The sequence below is a fragment of the Epinephelus lanceolatus genome, chromosome 2 (assembly GCF_041903045.1).
Source record: "Epinephelus lanceolatus isolate andai-2023 chromosome 2, ASM4190304v1, whole genome shotgun sequence".
NCBI lineage: Eukaryota > Metazoa > Chordata > Actinopteri > Perciformes > Serranidae > Epinephelus > Epinephelus lanceolatus.
Window position 1 is genome coordinate 30,456,071 of NC_135735.1, and position 25,015 is coordinate 30,481,085.

Sequence of the window (25,015 nt, forward strand, 5' to 3'; positions counted from 1 at the left end):
ATGGTAATGTACTGTAGGAATTTTTAAAAATGGCGATATTAAAGTTTGTCCCTTCAATGTCTGAGTCTATTAATTATATCCTCAACGTTTCTGTGGTCTGTGGATGAGTGATTGGCTGTACAAAGAAGGGGATTCTTCTCTGATGATCAAATTTGAAACTTGGAGAGTGGTCACCACAAATCAACTAGGCTACTGTTTGTAAGACCTGAGTCTTTACTGCTAAATTACATCATCCCAACTAAATGTACTGCTACTATTACTGAGAGTCACATCCACAGTGTGACTTACAGACACGTCTTTAACTCATCTTGCACCAGTACATTTTTTGTTACCTTGTAACTGTATAATCAAAAACAGCGGCCAGTAATGTTTCAGAAAAGACAGAATGGAGGCTCACAAACAGATTTTTTTCAAAGGCTTTAACGAGAGACATAACAGGGTGGGGTTTTTTTAACAGCAAAAAATAAAAACCTCATCTCCTTATTACAATTTGTTAGAACAACGTGAAAGAGTTCATCAAACAATTCATAAAATGCCCTTCTTCAGGCTAATAACAGTGTACACAGTACTGATTCATACACACAAAACATGACTTTTCATTCATTCATTTCTGAATGTCCTTTTTAAAACCAACTGGGTCAAATAAATGAAAATATGTTCGACGCTTACAGATGAAAGAAACATGAATCTTTTAGTAACGACCGCAGTAGCACAAACTCACCAGTTTCAAATCATATTCAGAAACTGATAAGGGAAAATCAATAAAAATAAACAACCCAGATGATGGTATTTAGAGGACTAAGGTCATAAAATTAGAAATTAAACTCTCTGTCAAAGCCTCCTTAAGAACAATAGTGATATTAGAGATGAAAAACTGACATGATGTATGATGGCAATAATTAATCTTAACCAGCTACACTTGACATCCCTTGTATTATAAATAATTAAAATCATCCAGAAGATTAAATAAGAGGTTTTCTGAGTGAAGGTCATCTGAACCAGCCAGACGACATGTGCAAATAAAAACAAGAATCAATCTACTACTCCCTACATCTCAGGAAAACCTCATATCTCAAACTAATTTTCAGGTTTTTGTGAGTAACACACCATGAGAGGAAGATTTAATCTAAAACTGTTATAAATGCATAAGTAAGACACTTGGATCTCTCCTGTTTGATGGAGATTTTTTTCACTACATCCTAATTATTAAGACCTTTGTCAGATGCGTGGTTTTGCTAGGGCAGTTTTCATGGCATCCACTGTTACACCGCATGAAAGAAAAGAAAATTAACGAGACATTAAACATTGTAATATGCTGAACTAGACAAAAAGTGAGACCAAGCAGTAAAATTAACCAAAGTTTGCTTTAAAACGATTAGACATAAGAGTTAAAGCACTGGTGTGAGAATAAAGAACTGGTTTCATGGACAAAGTGTATGCCTTCTTTCAGAACAGTCTCCTCCCTGTCTCATGAGGAAATCAGTTCTTCGCCCAGAGAAAGGTTCCTCTGTCTCTATAAAACCAGGACTCAGCAGACGTAAACACAGTTTAGAGATGCAAATAATCATTTTGGGGGAAAAAAGGAAACGCTGACAATCACAAACTGAGGATGATGCCCAGAGTCCCACAGAACAGCGAACACACAGACAGCTTCTAATGATCCCACCAACATCAAGGCCTGTACTCATGAAGAGTACACTGAATATTTTTTCTTTCCTACATTAATCGTACAATTCTCATTTATGATTTTTTTAAATGAAATATTACATGCCGAGCCAGTTGAGTATTTTCTGTTCAAGTTATATGTGCATAACTGATGTTCACTGGCATAAACTTTTCACACTGAACCTGAAAACAGTTTCTGGATATGGATATTTGTTGTTTCTGATCAAATGTGTTTAGTCCAGGACCAACACAACAATTCCTGTAGAAATATTGCAAAATTGTAAAAAAAACAACAACAAAAAAACAAATCGTACCAGTCTTATGTGCAACATGTTGAACATTCTTCTGACAGTATATACAGAGGTGCATTGTGTTCCTGTACATGTTGCACATGCTACACAAAGCTAAATCTGTCATAGAAACCCATAAACAGATAGTTTGGACTTTTAAGTCTCCAGTGGCAGCCATTACAGCTAACTGCAAAAAGTTGTACAGAAAAGGGCAGCAACAGGATGCTCATGTCAAACATGGAGAGTAGAGCTGATACAGAGTTCTTCAGCAACTGCTCACTGCAAATGAATGCAGAATTTAACATCACAGCTGTTATATGAAATGACACTGTGTAATTTCCCCCCATGTGTCTGTTGTCCATTAGCAGCTGGATTGTGATAAATACCACAATAACCCTTTAGATCTTTTTTTTTGTTACATAAATGCTCCAAAGGCAACACAAAGCAAAGTTCAACATTAAACTCCAAACATTCATTCATGATCAGACATGATTAAGACATAATGATTTCATTCCAAGTAGTAGACCACAGAATGGTACGTTCATTTTAAAATTTCATTTGTGGTTTAAAAAAGTCAACGATAAAAGCAACACTAGTGGTTGCAGCAGTTTTTAAATGCCCATTGTGCCGCTTCCCATTTGTGCAGTGTGTGTGTGTGTGTGTGTGTGTGTGTGTGTGTGTGTGTGTATAGAGCATCCCAGTCCAAAAACTATACATTATACATCATTTTCTACATCTCTGTGGATCGTAGCTGTTATTACTTAGTTTTATAACCCCTTTAATGTGGGCATGGTTGAGAGGAGTGTAGGTCAGTTCTTCCTCTTCTGTTAAACGGTCTCCGTTCTACAGTTATCCTCTTTTTCTCTCTGCTCTACTTTCCCTTTCAAACTACTGTTGCAAAGGGACACCTGACCTTTGACGTTGAGGCTCAATGAACCCTGGGATTGTATTCACAGAGCATTAAAAATGCAGTAGAGCAGGCTTACAAATGCCAACCGTATCTGATATAATCATTGAGGCAGCATAATAGCCACTTACTCCATATAGCGGTAGGGACTGTAGCAGCTGCCCAGCACCATTACCTCAGAAGACATTGTCCCAGGAAGTAGCAGGGAGCGCTGGAGCCTTGACTGATATACAGTGAGGTCATTGGCTGTCGTCTGCTATGACCCGGGGGCAAACCAGTGTTGGATGTGAGATATCCCACGCTGTATCTGGCCAATGTAGAAGTCTGCATTCCTGGAGAAGTCCTGACAGACTGAGGAGTGGGCATCGCCCAGAGCACAGTAAAGGGCGGTGCCACCCACACTGATCACTATGGTAACCAGACATAGCAGGAAGAGAAGCAGACAGGAGTCTCCACCGCCAACATCTACAGAGAAAGTGAGACACAGGGAAAGATATAGTTGGAGGGATGTTACAGAGCAGTGGACAACAGAAGTAGCAAATCTCTGGTAAAGTGAAGTTTTGTTTCAGTCGGACTGCACAACAGCATTTTCTGACCCAAACAGCTGACCTACAGCGTAATACAGTGCATGGCCCAGGTGGACACTTTTGTGTAAAAATATGAACGTTAAATGGTTGAGAGAATGTTGCACCAAAATAAAGAGCTGTCTGACGGCCAGGTAAAGCTGCACCAACCACCATCTACTGTATGTAATACACTTACTATTGATAGGTATCTCTTACAGCCCCACTTAAAAAAACAACAAACTATCCCTTAAAATTTAAGCCTGACAATGTTACTAACTTATAGCAAAGAAATAAACACAGAAACACACCATGCTCGTAGCTGTCATCAGGGACCTTGAAGCGAACGCGTCTTTTGGCCAGGACTTTGTCAGATTGAGGCTCTGAGCTGGCGGACCCGCTCATGTTGTCCACAAAAACTTGCCGCTTCTTCAGTATGGAGACCAGGCCAGAGGCAGGAGAAATCTGACAAACAAGACAAAGACATGTCACGAGGCACAGACACACACAGTAAATCAACAGAACATAATTTATTTTTATACTAAACCACAGTTTGATCTGTTCATGTTCATACACAAACACTGATGACATAGTGACTGATGAGGAACATGAGGGTGAGGATGCACTTCACCAGCCATGTCCACCAGGTGTCAGTACGTCACACAATCAGCAGTATTGAGCTTCAAATCATACTATCACACTCCATCTTACACATCTACGGTCATTTACAGTCAGTCATCCAGTACCAGACACTGCTTCCCTATAAGATAACTTATGCACATTAGACCTCCAACGATTGTCCCAGGCTCAATGCCTGCAACGACTGCAGATGGACTTTGGTCAAGTGGTGATAAATTATCAAGGCCAGGCAGAGTACTTGTCATACTATGCAATACTTCTGCTTGGCATTGGATCATGTAGTCATAATGTACGTAGTGAGGGGATTCCTTTATTCCCATGAATGAAACTGCTCACAAGGTTGAACTGAATAACCAATGTGAAAGTAAACAACTGACTGACTTTTTAGTACTAACTTCCACTTGTCATTTAAGAACGTCTAATTGGGTAGTAGATAAAATGTGCGAATTTCTTTGTGCTATTAGTCTGATTCTTTAAAAATTTGGGCAAGTGGGCAAGAAAACTGGTATAATTTTTTTAAAAAAGCAAAGCACACCTATAAAGACTAGGGCTGGGTATCATTTAAAAAATTCTGTTACCAGTACCAATACCTGTACCCTTTCAGTGATACCAATAGAGTGCTTCATTTGAGACCTTTTTTTTTCTACTTCATTTGATATCCATCATGGGAATGAAAGCACTCCGTTGTGTAAAATGCCACCAGATGCCACAGGCATGTGGTACAACCATACTTCGGAATGTTTTGGTGGCATCAAAACACTGCGCTCGACATCACCACACCACAGACTGCGAGCAAAGCCATACCAATAGTGTGTGTACTAGTGGGTACTGTCTGACTGGAGAAGTTTTTATACTACTTGGTACTGGGTTATATTGGTCAATACCTTAAAAGGTATCGAGTACTGATATCAAGCCCTGATTAAGACTTAGTGTAATAATCATTCAGACACAGCTTATAGTTAGTTTCCTCAAACTGTGGTAAACGTCCCTCCATTTTACCAGTGCTCAGATCTCCCTGCTCATTTCTCAGTTCAAATCTGTTGGATGAAGTGAAACCCATCATTTAGAGCTCCAGGGCTGTTGCTAAACAACAAACTGTACTTTTACATTTTCATACGCTCACCACCACGGGCACAAAGAGTACAGAGGCATATCAAGAAAGGGACCTGTCCCACTCTTTCTCTTTCTCTCTCTCTCAAACTCAGACAACACTGAGATCAGATGGTAAAACTAAGCAGTGTTAATAAAATATGATCCAAGATTCTGTTACTATGTCGACCATCTCTCTAAAATGTTTTCAGAAACATATTTAAGCTAACCGTGATTAGCTGTGATTTGAGATTGCTTGTTACCAACCAGCAGCCATATTGTATTTTGCAGAAAAACAGGAAAGCTCTCATTACATCACCCACCACCAGAGCATTTATTGGTCCAGTGCATTGCAGTGCATTCTGGTAGTTACAGGTTTTCGACCTCTTGAGAAAAAGCAAATGCCACAGCCATTTTTCCTCTGTTTTCTCTGATCACATAGCACTAATTTCAAAAGTATTTCTGTCTTTCTACTGCATAGACAGCCCAGTTTTATGAAAAGACCATCTCTCCAGCAGTGCAAATCTTCCCCTGGCTGCTTTACATCCTGTATTTGAAAAAGCAGGACACTTCTGTGGATCCCATTGTGCCTTGGTTCTTTCTGTCTCTGTTCCATGTACTAAGCATCTCCCTGCAGCTACCTCTCCTTCATTTATGTCTCTCCCTGTTTGTGTCTTTTACAGAGACTGAACTATGAAAATGAGTCAGTAGCAGCTTAAAGCCAACTCATGACACAATCAATGTTGGACAAATTGAGGTAGCCAAACCATTCTGAAATAATAAGATCAGAATAACAACACAGTAATCCTGCTAGATGCTGAAATCCCAGGTGCATGACACACTGCATGACATTTTTAGTTTACCTACTTTTCTCTCAAAGTCTAATTCTTTTAGCATAGAAGAGATAAATGTCAAATTGGCTTCCATATCCGTGAAACGAATCCATATTCGGAGGTATCACGGTAATGGCTGCATAATACCAGTAGGGCTGCTCAACAGGGCACTGTGCAGCCTATTTTAATGGGCCTCCATAGGCAGACTGAGACACACAGAAACCTTAGAGAAGTATTTCACTGCTGGGGAGATGGTCTTTTCATAAAACTGGGCTGTCTCTGCTGTAGAAATGACACAAATAATTTTGAAACTGGTGTGACATGACCAGAGAAAACAGAGGGAAAGGGCTGTGGTCAATGCTCAAGAGGTAGAAACCCTACAACTACCAGAATGTACAGCATCAGACTGGACCAATAAACGTTCCGGTTGATGGGTGACATAAAGCAGCTCAGCCGTTTTGACACAGGAAACAATATGCTGTCTGCCTGGTAACAAATGACAATGCATTACAGCCAGACAGTACACTAAAATATGTTTCTGAAAATATTTTGGGCAAGAAATAGGCAATACAGTAACAGAATCATTGTACATATTTGATTAGCTCTGCCTAATTGTACAGTTTGGTCTGAGTTTGAGAGACTGAGCCTCCTTACTCTTTGTGTCCATGGTGGCCAGCGTACAAAAATGAGGAAGCAGAATGTGTTGAGCAACTGTGCTTGAGCCAGTTCAGATTCATTGGATGATACGTTTCACATCATCATGCAGATTTGAGATGGGAGATGAGCAGGGAGATTTGGGCGCCGGTAAGATGGAGGGAAGTTTACTGCAGTTCATTTACACATACTATCCCCAATGTTATCCCCAATGATACCAAGCTGATTGAAAATCAGCAATGTAATTAAAAACGGTCAAATTAAATAACAAATTTGAAGTTAACATTTTCAAAGTATGTTTGTGACTCTAGCAGTGTGTTTTTATCGGGTTCAACAGTTATTACTTCAGACTCTTCAGCTGAGAGGAAAACAAATGATACCAGCGCTTCATTCAGGCACACCAGCATTCTTGTAAATGCATCAACAGATGTCCATACATAATAAAAACAAATTAAATCACTGTCATGTGACTTAAACACATGAAAAGTCTGGCAGGCCTATTCTGTTTCACTCATTCCCAGCAAAGCATGATACACACCTCCTCTACAGTGATGAGTTTAGCCATGTCGTCCAGTGAGGCAGCTTCTCCGATGATGTCAACTTGCTCCACTTCATATTCCTCCTCCTCCTCCTCTTCTTCCTCCTCCTTCCCCTCCTCTCCCTGCTCCTGCTGCTTCATGTGAGCCTCTTGAGGAAGGCCAGCCTCCTGGTGCAGGCAGGTTTTAGCGCTCTCCTGCAGTGGTAATGAAATGCACTTATGACTGACATATCAATATACAGTTACGGTGACGGTAAACCTTTTGTTTGCTCTACTCTCTGGACTGATATAACACAAAGCTGTTAAAACCTATGGCTGTTGGTGAAAGCTGTTAAGTAATGGGTAGGTTGTTCCCGTGAAATAGTAACCTGAAATACAGGAAGTGCAATATATTTTCAGCAATAGCAACAATGGTTTGTTAAAAAACTAGAGGAGCTGAATGTTACTATGAGCTACAATCGCAATCACAACTTCAAAAACCTGGAGCAAAGCAAACCTCATCAACAGGAGAAAACAAATGATATCAGTCCTGGTGCCACTGTTTAACTGACAAGTAATTTCTAGAAAGTGGAGTGCAAGATTACTGCCAAAACAAACAAACTAGAAACTTACAGATTACATAAACAACAGACATTAAAATATTGATTGTATTTCTCTATATTTACTTTGATTTACAGATTCTAATATGTACCTGGGTCTCCTCATGTAGCTTCTCCTCAGCTTGGGCTTCCTTGTGCAGCTGTTGTGCCTCCACCTCTGCCCCACTGACCAGAGTCTCCACTGGAAGGCCTTTCTGACAAAAAGGAGACTCTCTTTCCTTCTGCTTCTCTTCGTCTTCTTCCTCTCCCTCATCTTCCATCTCCAAAGCTTCAGCTGCCTCCTCCACCTCCCTCTCCTCTTCGTCCCTTTTTGCCTCCTTTTCCTGTGCGGGACCTAAATCTCCTCCCTGCTGCTCTGCGGGCTTGGACTGATCCATTTCTCCAGCTGTAGAGGGGTGCAGTCCATTTCCTATCACTGATATAGTGTATCCTACCCCTTCTTCTGCCTCCCCACCCTCTCTGTCGCTGCCTTGTTTGTCAGTCAGCTGATCTCCATGGAAACAGCCCTTCCCTTCTGCTTCCCTGTCTGGGTCTTCCCTCTCCTTTTCTGAGACCTCAGGGGAACTGAGTCTATCAGTCAAATTAATGGAGGGTATGACTGGATGGCTGCTCTGAGAACGGGAGGAGTCTTGGGCTCTCTGCTCCATCCCTCCGTCAACCTGATGGGCTGGATGAAAAAGGGAAACAGAGAGTCGAGGAGGAGAGTGGTGTTGGTGGGGTAGATAGTAAGGGGGATATAGAAAGGTTTTAAGCACAAAATAAAGAGAGTTGGTGAATAAAAACAGCTCTATTAAAAATGAAGCCATTAGTCCATGTAGTCCTAATTCATGTGACTAGAACCACAATTAATGCTTTGCAGTGACAGTGCACTAAATGCAAGAGGACTGCTCTCAAATGCAGACTCAAGGTGCTCAACAGACAGACATAGTTCTCTTGAAATAAATTTTTAAACAGTTATACTTACAGTGTACAATGCAACAGGAGCTGCTTGCATCAGATTTTCTATGTATCCACTGCCTTTAACTTAACTTAACTGCCTTTAACTTGTGTATGCAGCAGCATTAGATTTTCTTAAAATGTGAACTACCAAGTAAACCAAATGCACCAATCACTCCTGTTTATAAAAAGCTACCATATATGACTTCCTAAATATGCCATGGCAAACAGTAAACCATAGCAGGGAGTCCACAAATGTTAAATGTGACAAAAAACAAACAAAACATATTTAGACAGTATGGCATGTCCATAGTAGAAGCCAGCAAAATACACAAGACAAGTCTGAGCAGCACAAAGTTGTCATGTAAACCTTTTAACTGTGATAATCACAGAGTATACAGGAGCATGTAAAAGCTGATTGAGACCTACAGTGTTGACAGAACATATTTATTCTGTTTTAGTGAGACTGTTGATCGCACTGATGCTTGACTGAGTACTGGAGAGCCGCATTACCAGTGAACAACAGGTACTTAAACATGTTTTCTTGATCTGGTAACAAATTCCTTATTTTCACAGTTCTCTCTGTGTGAGTGTGTGTGTGTGTGTGTGTGTGTGTGTGTTTCTGTGTGAGTGGCCATAATTTTGGGAAGTAAAACTAGTCATCACAATGTCCTGTCCCTCTCCTCAACAGAAAGCTACTGAGTGCATGCATTTCACACATTCACGCAGTGCAGTATGAAATGAAACTCTCCCAACCTTTGCCCTAATGTCTGGTTAATAAAACATGTCATGGAGAAGAAGATTCAAATTTACATGACTTAGTAAGAGCTTTCTGCAACAAACCGATGGCTCTGAATATCTTGACCTAATTATAACATATCACATATGAATTACACGACATAATACGAGCTTAGCCGTTTTGACATGGGAAACAATATGGCAGCCAGTTAATAACTAACAATCTTGCATTAGAGTTTCACAGTAACCTAAAATATGTGTCTAAAAACCTTGTAAGCAAGAAAGAGGCAACGTCGTACCAGACTCTATATGTCTATACTCCTTGCATCAGTGGTGGCGGGCTTACAAAAACGTTGGGTTTGGCAACTGTTCACTGGATATGACATAAATACGCTCACTCACCTGAGGTACATGAAGGCAGTGCACCACCTTCTTCAATTGTAGGCCTCACAAGGTCCAGAGATGCACACTATACACACACACAAACACACAAAATCAAATAAATAAATGACATAGTTTAGTAATGTTAAAGTCATACATTATTTAAAATCTAACCTATGAGTACATGCACACTAACTCAACAGAGGTGTACACCATGGGCACTTAATAGATATTTGACATGTACCAGGTTGACATGACATCAGTGAGTCACTTGAAATGCAAAATACATATTTGTTCTACCTTTATCCTACATGCATTTACAGTACGTTCACTCTGTCACACACACAGACACACAAAACAATGATGGGTGTCTTACCACAGCATCTCTAGCTCCTGGTCTGTGAACAGAAGAGAGAAAGAGAGACAGAGTGAGATGGTGAGAGTCTTGAAGGTCTGTTCTTGGTTTTAGTAAATGAAGACGTGAAAGATGGGTGACCCCTCTCCACTCTCCCAATCTAATATTAGCTCGAACACATTTCCCTGGCTATTACAACGTGTGAGTGAGACTGTGTGTGTGTGTGTGTGTGTGTGTGTGTGTGTGTGTGTGTGGCCATGAGTTAAGAGAACTGAAACCCTAGGAGTGTGATGGCTCAAATGTCTGAAAGTGCAGCAGCAGCAGCAGCAGCAGCAGCAGCAGCAAAGGGCCATGTGTTTAAAGTATCACTGCAGTGCTCACCACAGAAAGATATACATGCTCATAAGCATGCAGACGAACAGACAGACACAGACACAGGCGCACACACACTGCACCTGTCTGGGTGGGAGAATACAGAGTGTGCAGGTGTGTATGGTGTGACAGGGTGTGTGTCTGGCAGGTATAATACACTTTAGACTTCCTATTAAATATTAACAAATGCCAAGGTGGGCCTCACTTGACTAATTTGTTACACGTGCATGAGCACATCCCACAACAAAAACACATCACACACTCCTCAACAAACAACAAATGCACGCACACACACAAACTCCTTATTACAGAGGCTCAATAGAGGTTATTAATATGCAAATTTGCAGTCAACTGATTATTGTGTTGTGAAATCAACATCTTTGGAAAAGTGCAGCAACATGTGAATATGTCAACGCACACTGTTGTGGGTAACCTTACTATACTGTATAGAAAAAGAAACATCACTATCCATCTGATCTCTGTTCATCCCTTTCTCATTTTACAGTGAGTAACTTATTCCAAAATTATCTTATTTACAATTATCTCTTTTATCTTAGTCACAAAGGGGCAGAGTCATAGGGGGTTACAGGTTAGGGCCCTGACACACCAAGCTGACAGTCAGCTGCTGGTCAATGTCGGGCAGTCGGTGAGCATCTGTCGCCCTAGTTTTGGTGGTGTGTCCCACACTGTCGGCACTATTTGGCCCTTATCCCCCCCCCCCCCTTTTTTTAAATCGGTGTTGGTGCCAGCAGAGCTTGTCGGTGAGTATAATTACTCTGATTGGCAGTTTAGCTCAGTGCTCGAGAAGAGGAACAGAAGTGAGGAAAGCAAACAAACGACTGAAGTCAAGAGGGCGTGAGATTGAACCAAACTTGTTATATGAAGTAAAATTGTTTTGAGCTCTTTAGCAGACATGGTTTGTAAGTGTTTGTGAATAAATATCCTTTGTTCTTTCAACATCGGGCTGTGTTGTTAATGTACTAACTGGGTAACTAGTGTCTTCAATCCGTCCTGTCGGTCATCCTGTTTCCCTTTTTAATGACATTTACAGACTACCACTGCTGGAGAGTTATTTCCTCTCTTTTAAGACAATAAAAAGACATACTTACCAAGATGTTTGATAGATTTGTGCTTTAAAAACTATTTCTTAACAGAATAATATTAAGCAAATATTTCAAGCTCCTCATGTGATGCTGAGAGCATTCTTGAGACTACAAAAGCAGTATAAATATGCTAATCTAGTGGTTTAAGTGACAATAAATAAAAATAATAGAAAGAACAAAGACTACACACACAGACACACACACACAGACTAGGGCTGGACGATTAATCGAATTTTAATCATGATTTCGATTTTGGCTTCTCACGATCATAAAAACATTATAATCGAAGAAAAACGATTAATGCGTCGCACGGCGTGGCGTGTATGTAAGTTCCTGTGCTGGAAAAGCACTGTGAATGCACCTGTACAGCAGCAGCAAGCGTGTCACGTGTGTGGATCAATAATATGTGGAGCGAGCGATTGAGAACATGGCAGAAAGGCAGCCTTTGGTTGAGAAGAAAGGTAGGACAACTTCAGTCATCTGGAAACATTTTGGCTTCAAGTTGACAGACGTCGAGCAAAAGGAAATTGTTTGCAAAGTTTGTCATGCTGTCGTGTCTGCCCCCCAAGGCAAGTAGGCAACACGACCAACTTATAATCGTGTTTAGTAATCGTGATTTCAATATCAACCAAAATAATCGTGATTATTATTTTTGCCATAATCGTCCAGCCCTAACACAGACACACACACACTTGCACGTAGACTTACCGACTGTGAGTCTGGCAGATGTTTTTAAGAGTGTCCAGATGATGGGTTGCCAGGTTGGAGGAAGAACTTCTACACTGACTTTCTTTAAGATGGAAAGACACAGAGATACAATGAGATAAAAGCTATGATAAAATGTTACAACTACAAGGCAGCCTCTAAGAACTGAACTCCCCTGTAGGTAATACAAATATGGGTTCAGTCTAGGTCTATAAATCTGAATGTTTCCTAATGGAATTTAAATTATATGATCACTGAAGCTACATTAAATATATATTATTGGAATCCGATGGATGAGACACAGAGGCTGCAGTCATACTCTAGAGTAATTGTATGCTTGATAGCTGTGCATGTGGGCACATACAATGTCAATGATGATATTCACTAACATGTAAAGCCTCAATTAAAACTGCAGCTGTTAAACAGTACAAAACTTATTTTACTATACTAATCAGTTTGTTTTGTATGGTTTATGCTTTGAATGTGATTATCACTGATTCCTTGATGTAACACTCCTATAACGTCTAAGGGGACGCCCCAAAACAAGATTCAAACATATATACATTTAATCATAAGGAATTAATATTACAAATATAACAAGAAGTATTTTGTTACATAGACAAAAATACACACTATGTCTGTGTATACATGTGTCTGACGCAGGTGTGCTGTGTGTGCCTGTGTTACCCCACTGTTCCTGTAGTGCATTCAGGTTGTCCAGTGCTCTCTGGTGATAGAGTCTCTCTAGTTGGATGCACCATAATGCCCATTGGTCTGAACATAACAGGTTAAGAAACATGTAAATACACACAAACAGTGCATAATGGAGATCGACTGATAGTGGAATTTTAAAGGCTGGTATAATAATGATAGTTTGAAACAGGATCAAGACGACTGCCAATTAATCATGATGTCACCAGGACAAAAAAAACAAAACAAAACAAAACTGACAGTGTTGCTGAATAAACTTTGACTTTATTAGGAACGCGTATTAGGATCGCTGTTGAACTGAACATCTAAATCAAAGTAATAAATATCTAAATAAATAGATAAATCTGGATCACTGAATGTCAAACTCAAAGTAATAACTACTTCAATAAATATATCTGCAACTGAACATCACAGCAACCGTATAAAGGTGGATGTGATTTTTATTTTATGAGCTATTCATTTTTCTTTAAATCAACCTGAGATTCCCAGGTACATTATAAAAGTACCTAAACTTTGCACATAGAGCCTCCATACAAAACAATGATCAGATATGGCAGTATTTCTGTTACTTGTATTTAAAAAATGTATTCAATAATTTTTGAGTATTTTGTAATTGATATTTGACAGGGCTGAAAAAAAATAATGTTAACTGAAACAAGATACTTTGGAGTGGAGTTATTTTGTATTAGCAAAATACTCAAAACACAACCCACCCCTCTTCAGCTACAGTTGGTGATGTGCATCCCATGTGACTGATGGAGGCCAGGCCGGGCAACCATAGTCACTATTGTAGCCAACTTCCATGGACGATAAAAAAACGATAGTTTGTAAATCGTCCTATTGGTGCTGACTAATCGGCTAAACCAATAAACAGATCAAACTGATAAATCCGTAGACCTCTAGTACATAACAAGCCCTACTGAGCTTTAAAAAATCCATCAGCTCTAAAACTCTGTTAAACTCAGTGATAAAGGAAGAAAAGACAGAGACTGACAAAACAGGAGGACAAAGAGACAGAGGCTGGGGGAGAGGGGGAAACAGATTTGGGCCAAAAGAGATAAAAGGAGAAAGCGCTCTAGGATGCAGTTTCTCATGTTTATGGATATGAGCAGCCTGAACACAATCCTTCTTTGACATGGCTAAATGCTTTCTCTCTTACTCTCCCTCTCTAGCTAACACTCTATATATGCATGACATAGCTAAGCAAGCTTTCCGTCTCTTTGACTCTTCACTTCCTTCCAACTGTGTCTCTTTCCTCTGATTAAACCTGTCAAAATTTCCAGTTCCTTCTCATGCTTGCTTTCCTGCCCGTCTTACTCCCTTCCTCCTACTCTGTGTTATACTTTATCTTTATTGACTGTAAGGGTTGTATTTGTATAACGTCTTTCTGTGAGTATCTCTGCAATATATTCAGGCTGTTGGAATGCATCATACAGTTTGACCATTAGCATTTCAATATCACAACCAAGGTTCTTTGGTTTAGGAACAAAGTACCTTCAGGACAGCAGATAAGCATCATTTATGGAATCTCCGTATCTTCAATCCAGTAAATGACTTTAGTTTTGATAATCATCATTTTAATGTTTACTCAGATCGTATCTATCTCCCCTTCTTCTGTCTTTCTGCCTCTGGGCATTTTGTATCAGTCTGCTCAGCTACTGGTGCTTTTCCTCTCTTGTTTCACCTTCTGTAATTACCCCTCTTCATGTTCTGCTGTCTATTCTGTCTCTTTATTGCTTTCTCGTCTCTCTCTGGTTAGAGTTTTCTCATATCCTCTTCTCTTTTTACAAGTTCTGTTTCACTCTTTTCCCCTCCATCTACTCTATCTCTTGCTCTCTTTTTAACCACGCTGTCTATAAAGTCAGTGAGGCAGCAGGTAATCCACTGAAATGTTGGTGTGACAAGTCTCTCCAGATCCTCAGGCTCTTAATCCAGTGTGTGAAATAAAACAGATGACAATACAGACAAGGAGTAAGATAGCCAAAATGAGACCACATAAATAAAAACAGACAGGTTCGCATGCAGGAGGGAAGCGTATGACACTCACGCGACAGACAGACATGCAAACATAATGATAAGGATACAGTCTTCCTGAAGGACGAAGGCCTCTGCAATCTGCATAGAGAGAAAGAGAGAGGCATTACAACTGTTAATAAAGTGTATACTTTTTAAAATAAATATCTCTTTATCACAGCACTTAAGTCACAGACGCTATCAAGAAAACTGGCCCAATGGGGGTTTCAAAACAGACTAAAACTATTCCTCATGTAGAGTGATTCTTGGTCATGATCCAAGATCAGTCAAAGAAAAATTACATTCAACAAACAAGAATACAGGTAATAAAAATGCAACTACAGAACATAGAAACACTACACTGTACAAAGCTGTAACTGCTGTGCTGCAATGACTCCTATAATCATTAACTATACAGAAAAAAAACATTATCTGTTATCAGAAATATAATAAAACAGTTAAGCAGTTAAGTAAGTCCCAAACATTTTGGAAAGACAGAGTGAAAATGAGAGTGAGAGTGAAAAGCAGGACACACAGACAGAAAAACATGAGACCATGGTAGACACTCTACCTCTCTTCAGCTAGTGTCGCTTTCATGCTGCTCAGCTGATGTCAGGACAAGTGTGTGTGTGTGTGTGTGTGTGTAAGAGAGAGAGAGAGAAAGAGGAGGAGGAAAGGAGGGCACAAAAGGCACTCGCATTTCTAATGAAGTGAGGGGCGGTGATGACGGAATGGCAAGTAGGAAAGAGTTTAAATTTGTTTTTTTAATAGTTTCACATCACTTAAAGATTAGGCTTGCATATTTACCAAAGCTACAGTCCAATAATATACATTAACTTCAGGAAAGTTCTTTTCTGTACCCGCTAATATTGATAAGAATGGGATTTTTGTACATTTGTGACCTAAAACATTAACAGAGATTTTGTTAATTCGGATAAAGAGCAGAATTTTTTTTCCATGAAACTTTTCTCAGAATTCTGAGATAATGATCTTGTAATTCATGAGTGAATGTATTATGCTTCTGTACAGATTAAACCAAATGTAATGCATATCCTTTTGTCATAACATGTAAAACACTGTCAAACTTTGATTCGACCGGTCGTAGGCTTGTGACCCTGTTGTAAGGCTGTCACATGAGGTGCTTTCATTTCTATAATCAGTCACTGAGAGTTCAGAGTTCATCTTTTTTAAAAGCTCACTGACTGGACACAGCAGCAAGACTGAAGTTGATGATTTTTCTTTGTTAATATATTCCAAAAAGACAATTGTTATACCAATAATCCTGTTAGCAGCAGTTCTCACACTTAAGGAGATTTGTGCAATGGTGCCTGTTCTCTTATAAAAAAGAAAAAAAAAAACACCTGCACATACACAAGCATTGTGAAATGACACTTGAAACCAGGTGTTATGATTTCTTTTACCACGGCATTGTGTTGTAGGAATAAAGCTTTGGATTAGTATCAACAGGCTGTAGTTTGCATCTGGCTTTAAGTAGTGATTACTGGTTTCATGCTTTTTGATTCAGGTAGAAACTTTTTTCCAGACACTGTCAACACCACCATTCAGTAGTTAAGACCTTTTTTTGAGTTTCGCAACACACCTTTTTATGGTGAAACCATAAGTTACTGTATTTTATCAAAACCTTTGTGAAAAAAGAGGCAGAAACACATGTATGTGAGTTCATGTGTTGTGGCAGCAATCCCCCCCCCCCCCCCCCCCCCCTCGCTCTCTCTCTCTCACACACACACACACCTGTTTGCCTGTGTACCTCAAGCAGCCTATGCCTCGTGGAAATTTACATTTGTAAATCAAACTGACAGAACTATTCACACACCCCATAACATACATGTCCTGTCATGCAAGACCGTGTGTGAGAGAGAAACGAGCAGAGAGAGACTGAGAGTGTATGTTTTTAGTGTAATGTGCATGTGGTTCATGTGCATTCCTGCATGCATGTCTGTGTTTGTGTGTATAGACGCTGAAGACACCCATGCCTTAGGGTGCAAAGTGCCATTCGGATTATAAGGCTGAGTGGATAACAGTTATTTAATAACTAGTGTGAGAGCAAGAGTTTAAAGAGACTAAAATGACTTAGAGACAGCAAGAAAAAAAAACTTAAAGAAACCATTAAAGAGAATAGTGTCTGTTCATGCGAGTGACGGACAGAATAGGTGTTGACACACAACTTGCAGTATCTGACATACTATTCCAGAAATAAAACAGACAGGTTACCTGGTGAAGGTACTGTGGAAGGTGAGTGTCATCTCCTCTTTGTGCCAACTCCTCCAGAGACTCCAGCAGGGCAGGGCTTGGAATAGGCCCTGTGGCAGAGGTGGAGACTGAGAAACAAGTGGGCACTGGTGTGGCGGTAATGTGTTCTGAGTGTGAGGTTATAGGTCCTGTGGTGGTACTCAATTCTATACTGGTAGTCATAGGCCCTGGGGTGAGGGTAGGGGGTTCTGTTGGTGCACTCAAAGGAGTGGAAGCAACAGAAGTGTTCAGCCTTGTGGTGCAAGCAGTTACTGTAAAAGTCTCTGCATCTGAGGTGATAGGTCCTGCATATGAGCTGGGAAACCCTATGGCGCATGTGGACCCGGGGTTAAAGACAGGCTCTGTGGATGAGGTAAGAGGTTCTGTCGGGAAGTTGGTATTTTTTGCTATCCTGTCTGAAGCTTCTGTGATACACGTAGATTCAGGCAGGCTGGTAGACCTGGTGTCTGAGGTTGTAGTTACTGTCGAAGAGTCTACAAGTCCTGTAGTGAGGGTGGGTCCCAGTGTAATGGACCCTGTGGTAGAGGCACCTGACTCAGTGCTACAAGAGTCCACTTTGACATCACTTTGACTCAGTTCCACTTGACTGGTGGGATACACAGTCTCTGGACTGACCACTGGAATGACAGGGGATGCAGGCTCTGGACTGGTCCCAGGGCTGAAAGGATATGGAGTCTCCAAGAGACTACCTACAGAGGGAGAGAAAGACACAGTTTGAGTGTCAATCAATTCATTTCTTACATTCTAGTGATTTTTTTGCATCACTTTTGGTGGTAATGTTTTCATTTATGTGAAGGGAAACAGCAAATTCAGGCAACAGGTGACAATTCACAATAAAGAAAGGAATATAATGCAGTGAGGCTCTCGGACACTCTGTACTGCTTTCAAATATTTATTCTCCTGTTTCCCTCCTGTATCCTGGCTGAGTCAACACACATGTAGGCCATGATTTACTCCCCCCTCCTCTTTTGTGCCTCTTGTTTGTGGAAGTAACCTTTTTAAATGTGCATGTGTCACCTACCCATGTCAATGATGTCAACGACACATTCATTCATTTTAATTATTTATAAACCCCTGGACTTTAAGAGCTCACATGTTTTAACAAGATTTCTGCTCATGTTCCAACTTTCTTCACATACAAAACTTACCTCACATATCTGTGTTGAGAGCAAAGTTGAAACATTTTGAGAAAAAAGGTTGTAATAGTATATGAATAAACTTGTAATTTAATGGTAAACTCTGCAGGACTGTCTGTTACTGTTTGTAAACACACTCGATTCACTCCATTCACATTTGTATTTTCTCAGCTCTGTGTCTCTTGGATAACTGCTGCTTACAGATGATTGAGAGGGATTGCTTTTGTATGATACATTGTCTATACATTGTTTTATAGGAAAATCCTGCATAGTATATATTTTATGAGAACACAGTCCTAATATTTCATCCGTGCCTATAGTCTGCTGTGCATTACATTATTCAGACTGTCTAACAGAATTTGGTTTAGGACCATCTGGTCTCGAAACTAATTGAAAATACTTCTGATCAAGGATAAATTTCAACATCGTGTGGCTTATTGTCCACACAAATGTTAACTTCACCGCCTCAGATAAAGTTCAGCTAATCAGCTCACAGCCGCTTCTCTCTCCTTTTCAGTAGAAAGCACACACAGCGACACACAGCTACCAGTCAGAGGATGCACATATAGTTGATGGAGCCAGATACAGGTTAGGAAGAAACACCAAGGTCTATCCTATTAGTGATATTGGGTTATGGAGATGGGACTCATAGTAGAGTGGTCCACGATCCACTCCCTTTTCCCCTCTGGTCCTTTTATCTTTCACTTCATCTATTCATCTGCTAAATTTCCCTTTCTCTTTCTCTCTCTCACTCTACACATGCCCTCCTTACATCTTATTTGTCTTGTTTCACTCCATAAGTCATGTGATTAGAATGACATCATCACCAACAGTCAGCCTGACCTCAATCCATGACTCAATCCATAACGCTGACCACTTAAAAACACACAAAGGGCATTACAGCAGTGAGTAAACCACACCGTGACCAGAGTGGTGGCCTTCACTACACTGTTGCTTCTTGAACTACCACCATTAAGCAGTGAAAGCTAATGCGCCATGATAAAAATCATAGAAAATGTCTATCTTAAAACAAAGGTGATAGATAATTATTCAGTTAATATTTGCAAAAAAAGGTGTCTAAGTGCCATCCATAGTCAAAAACACCTACTCTTGCACTGCCAGGTATTATTTTATTTTATTACATCAGAGGATTTTAGGGTGTTTAACTCAGAATAAGATGGAAACTGCAGACTTCATTAAATTAGCAGTATATAAATAATTATATCATTGCATATATTAGCATCTTTGTTTCTGTCTGTCTTATGTAACCCTTATTTTAAAGCTCCACCAATCCATATTTTTTATATTTACAATGAATCTGTCTGTGTGTGATATGAAATGAGTCATACCCACAATTCCAGAGAAATTAAACACTAAACTCTGCAGCATTTCAGAGCATTTTTAATCCCTTTAAGCTCATTGTTTTGGTTTTACCATCTTCAGTCCCACTCACACACCCACTATGAGCAGCTTTGTTTCCAGCAACAGCAGGTGGCTGTTTTAACTGATTGCTATGTAAGCTATATATGCTACCTCCCCAGTGACAAACAGCAGACAAAGTCAGTCCAGATGCACGTATTGTTTTCCAACACACCAGCCATAACAACATAATAAGACAATAACATGCTCAGCTGTGTATCTGTGAACTTGCCGTGGTGGTCTACTGCCCCCATGTGGCCAACAAAAGTACTGCATATGGCAAAAAGTAAGAAACAAAGATTTCAAACAGTAGTGTTTGTGAGAGTTTATGGTCGTGCGTGTACATATATGATTTTTTCTTTAATGTGTGTTTTATGTGTTCCCTACCGGTTTCTGAGTAGGAGGAGTCAGTCATGGGAGTGTCCGGAGACTGGCAGCGATTTAGACAGCTTGATTCCTCTGATTCTTCCTCCTCTTCTTCCTCCTTCATCACCTCATCAATGTCTTCTTCCTCGTCCTCCTCTCTGCCTCTTCCTGTGTATCCCTCCCTTCCCTGTTCCTCCTCCATGTCCTTCCCATTGTGGTTGACAGAGGCTTTCTGGATGAGCCCTCCTTCCTCTTCATTTTGTGAACGAGAGAGACTTTGAGTCTGTGTGAGTGTGTTTGTCTCGTTGAGATTTCGAGTTTGAGCAGAGAGAGCGTCAGGGCTGGGAAGGTTATCACAGAGGTCAACCCCGCCCACCTGAACTTGTGACATTACTCTTCCCTCCCTCTCAAGCTGACCTGGAGATAAAAAAATAAAGGATTGGTTGAAATTCTACAAAGTTTAAAAAGATAACAAAAACAAAGACAACTGAATTACTATGAACGTCATTCAATTGTCTTTGACGTCATATTTACAGGTCAACTGCAACTTGAGACAAAGCAACCACAGCATGGAAAAAAACCACACCTAACTTTCCTCATTCTCAGCAGAGTTTAGTTGACGATATTTTTATTGTAAAACACAACCAATTAATATTGATATTGTGATCTTGAAGTTTGTTCTTATGTATTCTGATCTTATATTTTGTGTTATGCTTTAGTGAAATTTTAACACTCACCACCATGATCCATCGGGCACCACCCTCACAACGTATGACCTTTCAGCATGAAGGTGAGCGCCGAGTATTAAACAAGCCCTTCTTCAAGCCTGCAGAGATAAGGAGAATGAGACAGATGACAGGCACGTATCAGTGACAGGAACAATAAGAAAAACAAATAAGTAAAACTCCACTTAGAGACAACAGAGAATATGAGAAAGGGAGAGACACAAAACAAGTTTAGCATCATTCCCAAGTTGTCAAACAAACCCTAGGGCTTAAACAGATTTAAAAACCTATCAGAGTGGAACCATCTTACCAACACTTGTACTGCAGTATAACAGTACAAAGAAATCTATTTATGGACATTGTGATTTGACATAATGGGGATTTTAGAACACGTTCTCTCACTCTTAAGAAGAATTAAGCTTAAACAGAAATTTAGATGTCAAAATGTTAGGATTTAGGTTTTGAAGTCTGCTTTCAATTAAAATACCTTTTGCAAAACCACTAAACAATAAATTAATACATAAATACAGACAGCAAGACAGAGAGAGATGTTATAACATTCAACATTTAGCTATGGTACTGTGAATTTACTGTAGACAGATTCATGTCATCGGGAGAGCAGTAACTGTGACAATTTACAGATAAAGGTAACTTAGTAAAGTAACTAGGTGAGACAAGCATCAAAATTATGCATGGCAATATACATGAGATGCAATGAATCATATATTTTCAGCCTCCATTTACGTACATTAGGCAGACAAAATACCATACACCACAATGCAGTGCAACCCAAAACAACAACACTACAAACCTGGGCCTCAAAAATGATTATACTGTAAAGTTTAATCACAATGTCTCTGATACAATGTCAAGTATATGCTCCCCTACGATAGGATTTATTGCAGGGCAGTTGGAGGTGCAAGCGTACAAACTGGTAAATCAGTTTTCGGTGTAACAGTATTGTGCAATAGCATGCTTTTTATTTTCTTAGGTTCACAGTTGACTCAGCAATTAACTCAGCTCAAGACAAAAACTCTGACAGGTTGTTTTGTCATTGTTGCTCCTTACGTTACTTAGACGACTCTAAACACATGCAGCCTACATTCAACAATTAGGGCACGCACTGTAAAACTAGCATGCTATTGAAACATCATTTTGAGTGTTCCAGACAATAAGCTCATAATACCTTTCTATGTAAAGTGCCTCCCACAAGCCCAAACAGTTAGTGGTACATTTCTGACTAAAAAACCTCCACAAACGCACACATCCAGGCTAATGAGAGCCTATCTCAGAGGAATAGGGTTGTCCTGGTTTCCTTCAGCACTACGCTAATTGTTCTTCCTGTAACCCTGTATTGCTTTGTGTAACACTTAGACCAAACATTTAAGAATTAAGAAGAAAGCCAAGACAAACACACCTTGCACAACTTTGATTCCCTGTGGCCACATTCTTATTAAAACCCTTATAGACAGTTTTACATATAATATGGTAACACATATGAGTGTTACAGAGAAACATCTTCGGAGGTGAGTCCATGAAAAAATCAGCACTGAGGGCTGCTGTCTCCAAAGGGAAGTGAAAACCTATGGGATGACAAAATCATCTTGCCTTTGGGTTGCAGAAGCTCCATATATTTTAACAAGAGACAGAACCTTCTGGATACACGCCATACCACTATATATCCACTATGGAAAGCAAAGTTGCTTCCTAGATATCAGTATGGCTTTAAAGGTCCAGTGTGTAGAATTTAGGAGGACATATTATATTATAGAAATTATATATAATTTAATAAGTATGTTTTGTTTAGTGTATAATCACCTGAAAATAATAACTGTTCTGGTTTCATTACCTTAGAATGAGCCGTTTATACCTAAAGAGGGAGCAGGTCCTCATCTATGGAGACTGCCATGTTGCAACGCCATGTTTCTACAGTAGCCTAGGACAGACAAATCAAACACTGGCTCTAGAGAGGGGCATTCACGTTCTCATGTCAGGCACCATAATCAGCAGCCCCTCCGCAACAAGAGTGCCGGAAAAAAACAAAGCTTTTATGTGAAACTGCTTTATTCAGTGATTTTACCAGTTTGAATCACTGGGTCTGTTTGTTTCGGAGCAGAGAAGGCCTCGGCGGATAATTTGGCTCACATTAAAAAAAAAAAAAAAAAACCTCTGGATCATAAATAAGGTGAGCACTCATTTATTATCAGGGGAAAAATATGAAAACACATAGCAGATGCTGAGCGAGCAGCCCGTTTGTGATGTGCCAAACAGCAAAGGAGGAAAACTGGTTCGTAAAGTGAAAATGCTTTATTCAGTGTTTTTACAGCTTTTAATCACTGAGTCCGTTTACTTTGGAGAGGAAGAGATCTCTGAGTATAAATCGGCCCTCGGTGAAAACCTCCTGAACAATGAACACTGAAGGAATTATAATCTGGAGAAGTTTCAGCTGGTTGCAATCTGCAAACCTCAACGCTAGATGACAGACTGTACTGGAGTGTCAATACTCCAAGGCTAAATAAATGTCCCTCTGGAGAATAAAATGCTCCCAGCCCATGACAAACAACTGCGACATTAAAGCTTATGCAACAACAGCCTCCAAATTACACACGCAGGTGTTACTGTACATGTCATGTGTATGTCTTATGCTATGTGGGTGTGTGTTTTCTTTTCTTTCTTTCTTTTTTTTGTATCTACAGTACCCTTTAATGCCCCTCTCCCGCAGAGCCATCTGTCCATACAACTATCCATCCTCTCCTCTTTTTGTCTGCAAGCTTCTCTACGGGGGACCATAAATAATGAAGGACAGAAGAAGTGACAAACAGAGGAGGGAATTCAGCCAAAAGGACAAACACAAAGGTGAAAGGAAAAGACCCTGCTCTGTGAGAGGCCACTGCAAAGATACAAAAGGACAGGAACATAGCTAAAAACAACCATACATGAGCTGACACTGATATCAGGTTCTCTTTACAAAGAGAGGTTTTAAAATGATCTAATAAACTTGGTAAGAAAATATAGCAAGTTAGCGAATTAGAGCTAAAATATCTGCAGTAAACTGCACCCATGCCAGGTGTTGGCTAGTCACCAGTTAAATGTGTGTAACGTTACTGACTAACCTGTTTAGAAAGGAAAGGTTTGTCCTAACATTCTGTCCATGATATTATGTATTTAACGTTTAAGTCAAACAGAAACCAGTGACAGAAAACACACATGCAGTGACTGTCATTTCCACCATGACACTGATTCTGTTGACATTACCTGGTTAACGTTACTAGCTAGTCGGCTATTTCTAGCTTTCATATATGGGTTAGCATGTTACGTTAACAGTAATGTTAAAATACCAAAAAGCAGACTAGTCCAGTCCTGTTTTTAAGTTTAAATTAAGTGTTGATTTAACGTTAAGCACCTCGACAGGTTTGTATTGTTCTATCACCATAACATTACAAGAAAACGAAATGAGTAGCTTGAGCTAAAGCTAATAACTGACATTAGCCGTTAACGTTAAGTCAAATTAGTTAGCATGATGTTAAGGTATGTGCGCTGCTGTTGCTAACTAACGTAAGCTAGCTGAGTGATAGTAAACACATCTGGCGTCCACACCGCGGAGAAAACATTTTAAATATATTTGCTTTCCGTAAAGCCGCTAGCTTTTAAATTATAAGATAGACTTTTAGGGCACAACATAATCAAACGATACTTACGGCTGCAAAGCTTGGCTGAATGTTGACTGCTCGGGCATCAGACACTGAGCTGAGGATGTTGTTGTATTGACTGTAACGTAGGTGCAACCAACAGACAGTCAGGGGTCGTTGCTGTCATCAGGCCCGGGCTGTGCACTGCTGCTACTGGGCGCAGGATGCACTGTCGCCATCTTCTGTTGTGACACTGTCAGTACATGGATTTTTTTTTCTGCAGGGACATTACAAAACAATACCGCAAAGAATTTAATCCAGTGCTTTTTCCTGAACAGAGACTCCATGTGTGAAAGGAGCTTAAGATGACCTATTTTC

General features: G+C 40.0%; 1 protein-coding gene across 1 annotated transcript; it reads right to left on the reverse strand.

Moving 5' to 3' along the window:
* Positions 1-400: 400 nt before the first annotated feature.
* On the reverse strand, positions 401-24,862 carry LOC117257000 (consortin-like). Its single transcript, XM_033626788.2, has 13 exons — positions 24,707-24,862; positions 21,021-21,109; positions 20,305-20,700; positions 17,324-18,051; positions 15,163-15,193; positions 13,055-13,141; positions 12,371-12,452; positions 10,209-10,230; positions 9,854-9,920; positions 7,870-8,444; positions 7,179-7,373; positions 3,737-3,890; positions 401-3,327 (listed from the first exon to the last, which is right to left on the reverse strand). The coding sequence occupies exons 2-13, from the start codon at positions 21,031-21,033 to the stop codon at positions 3,119-3,121; spliced, it is 2,559 nt and encodes an 852-aa protein (XP_033482679.1). The 5' UTR covers positions 21,034-21,109; positions 24,707-24,862; the 3' UTR covers positions 401-3,118.
* Between the last annotated feature and the right edge of the window lie 153 nt (positions 24,863-25,015).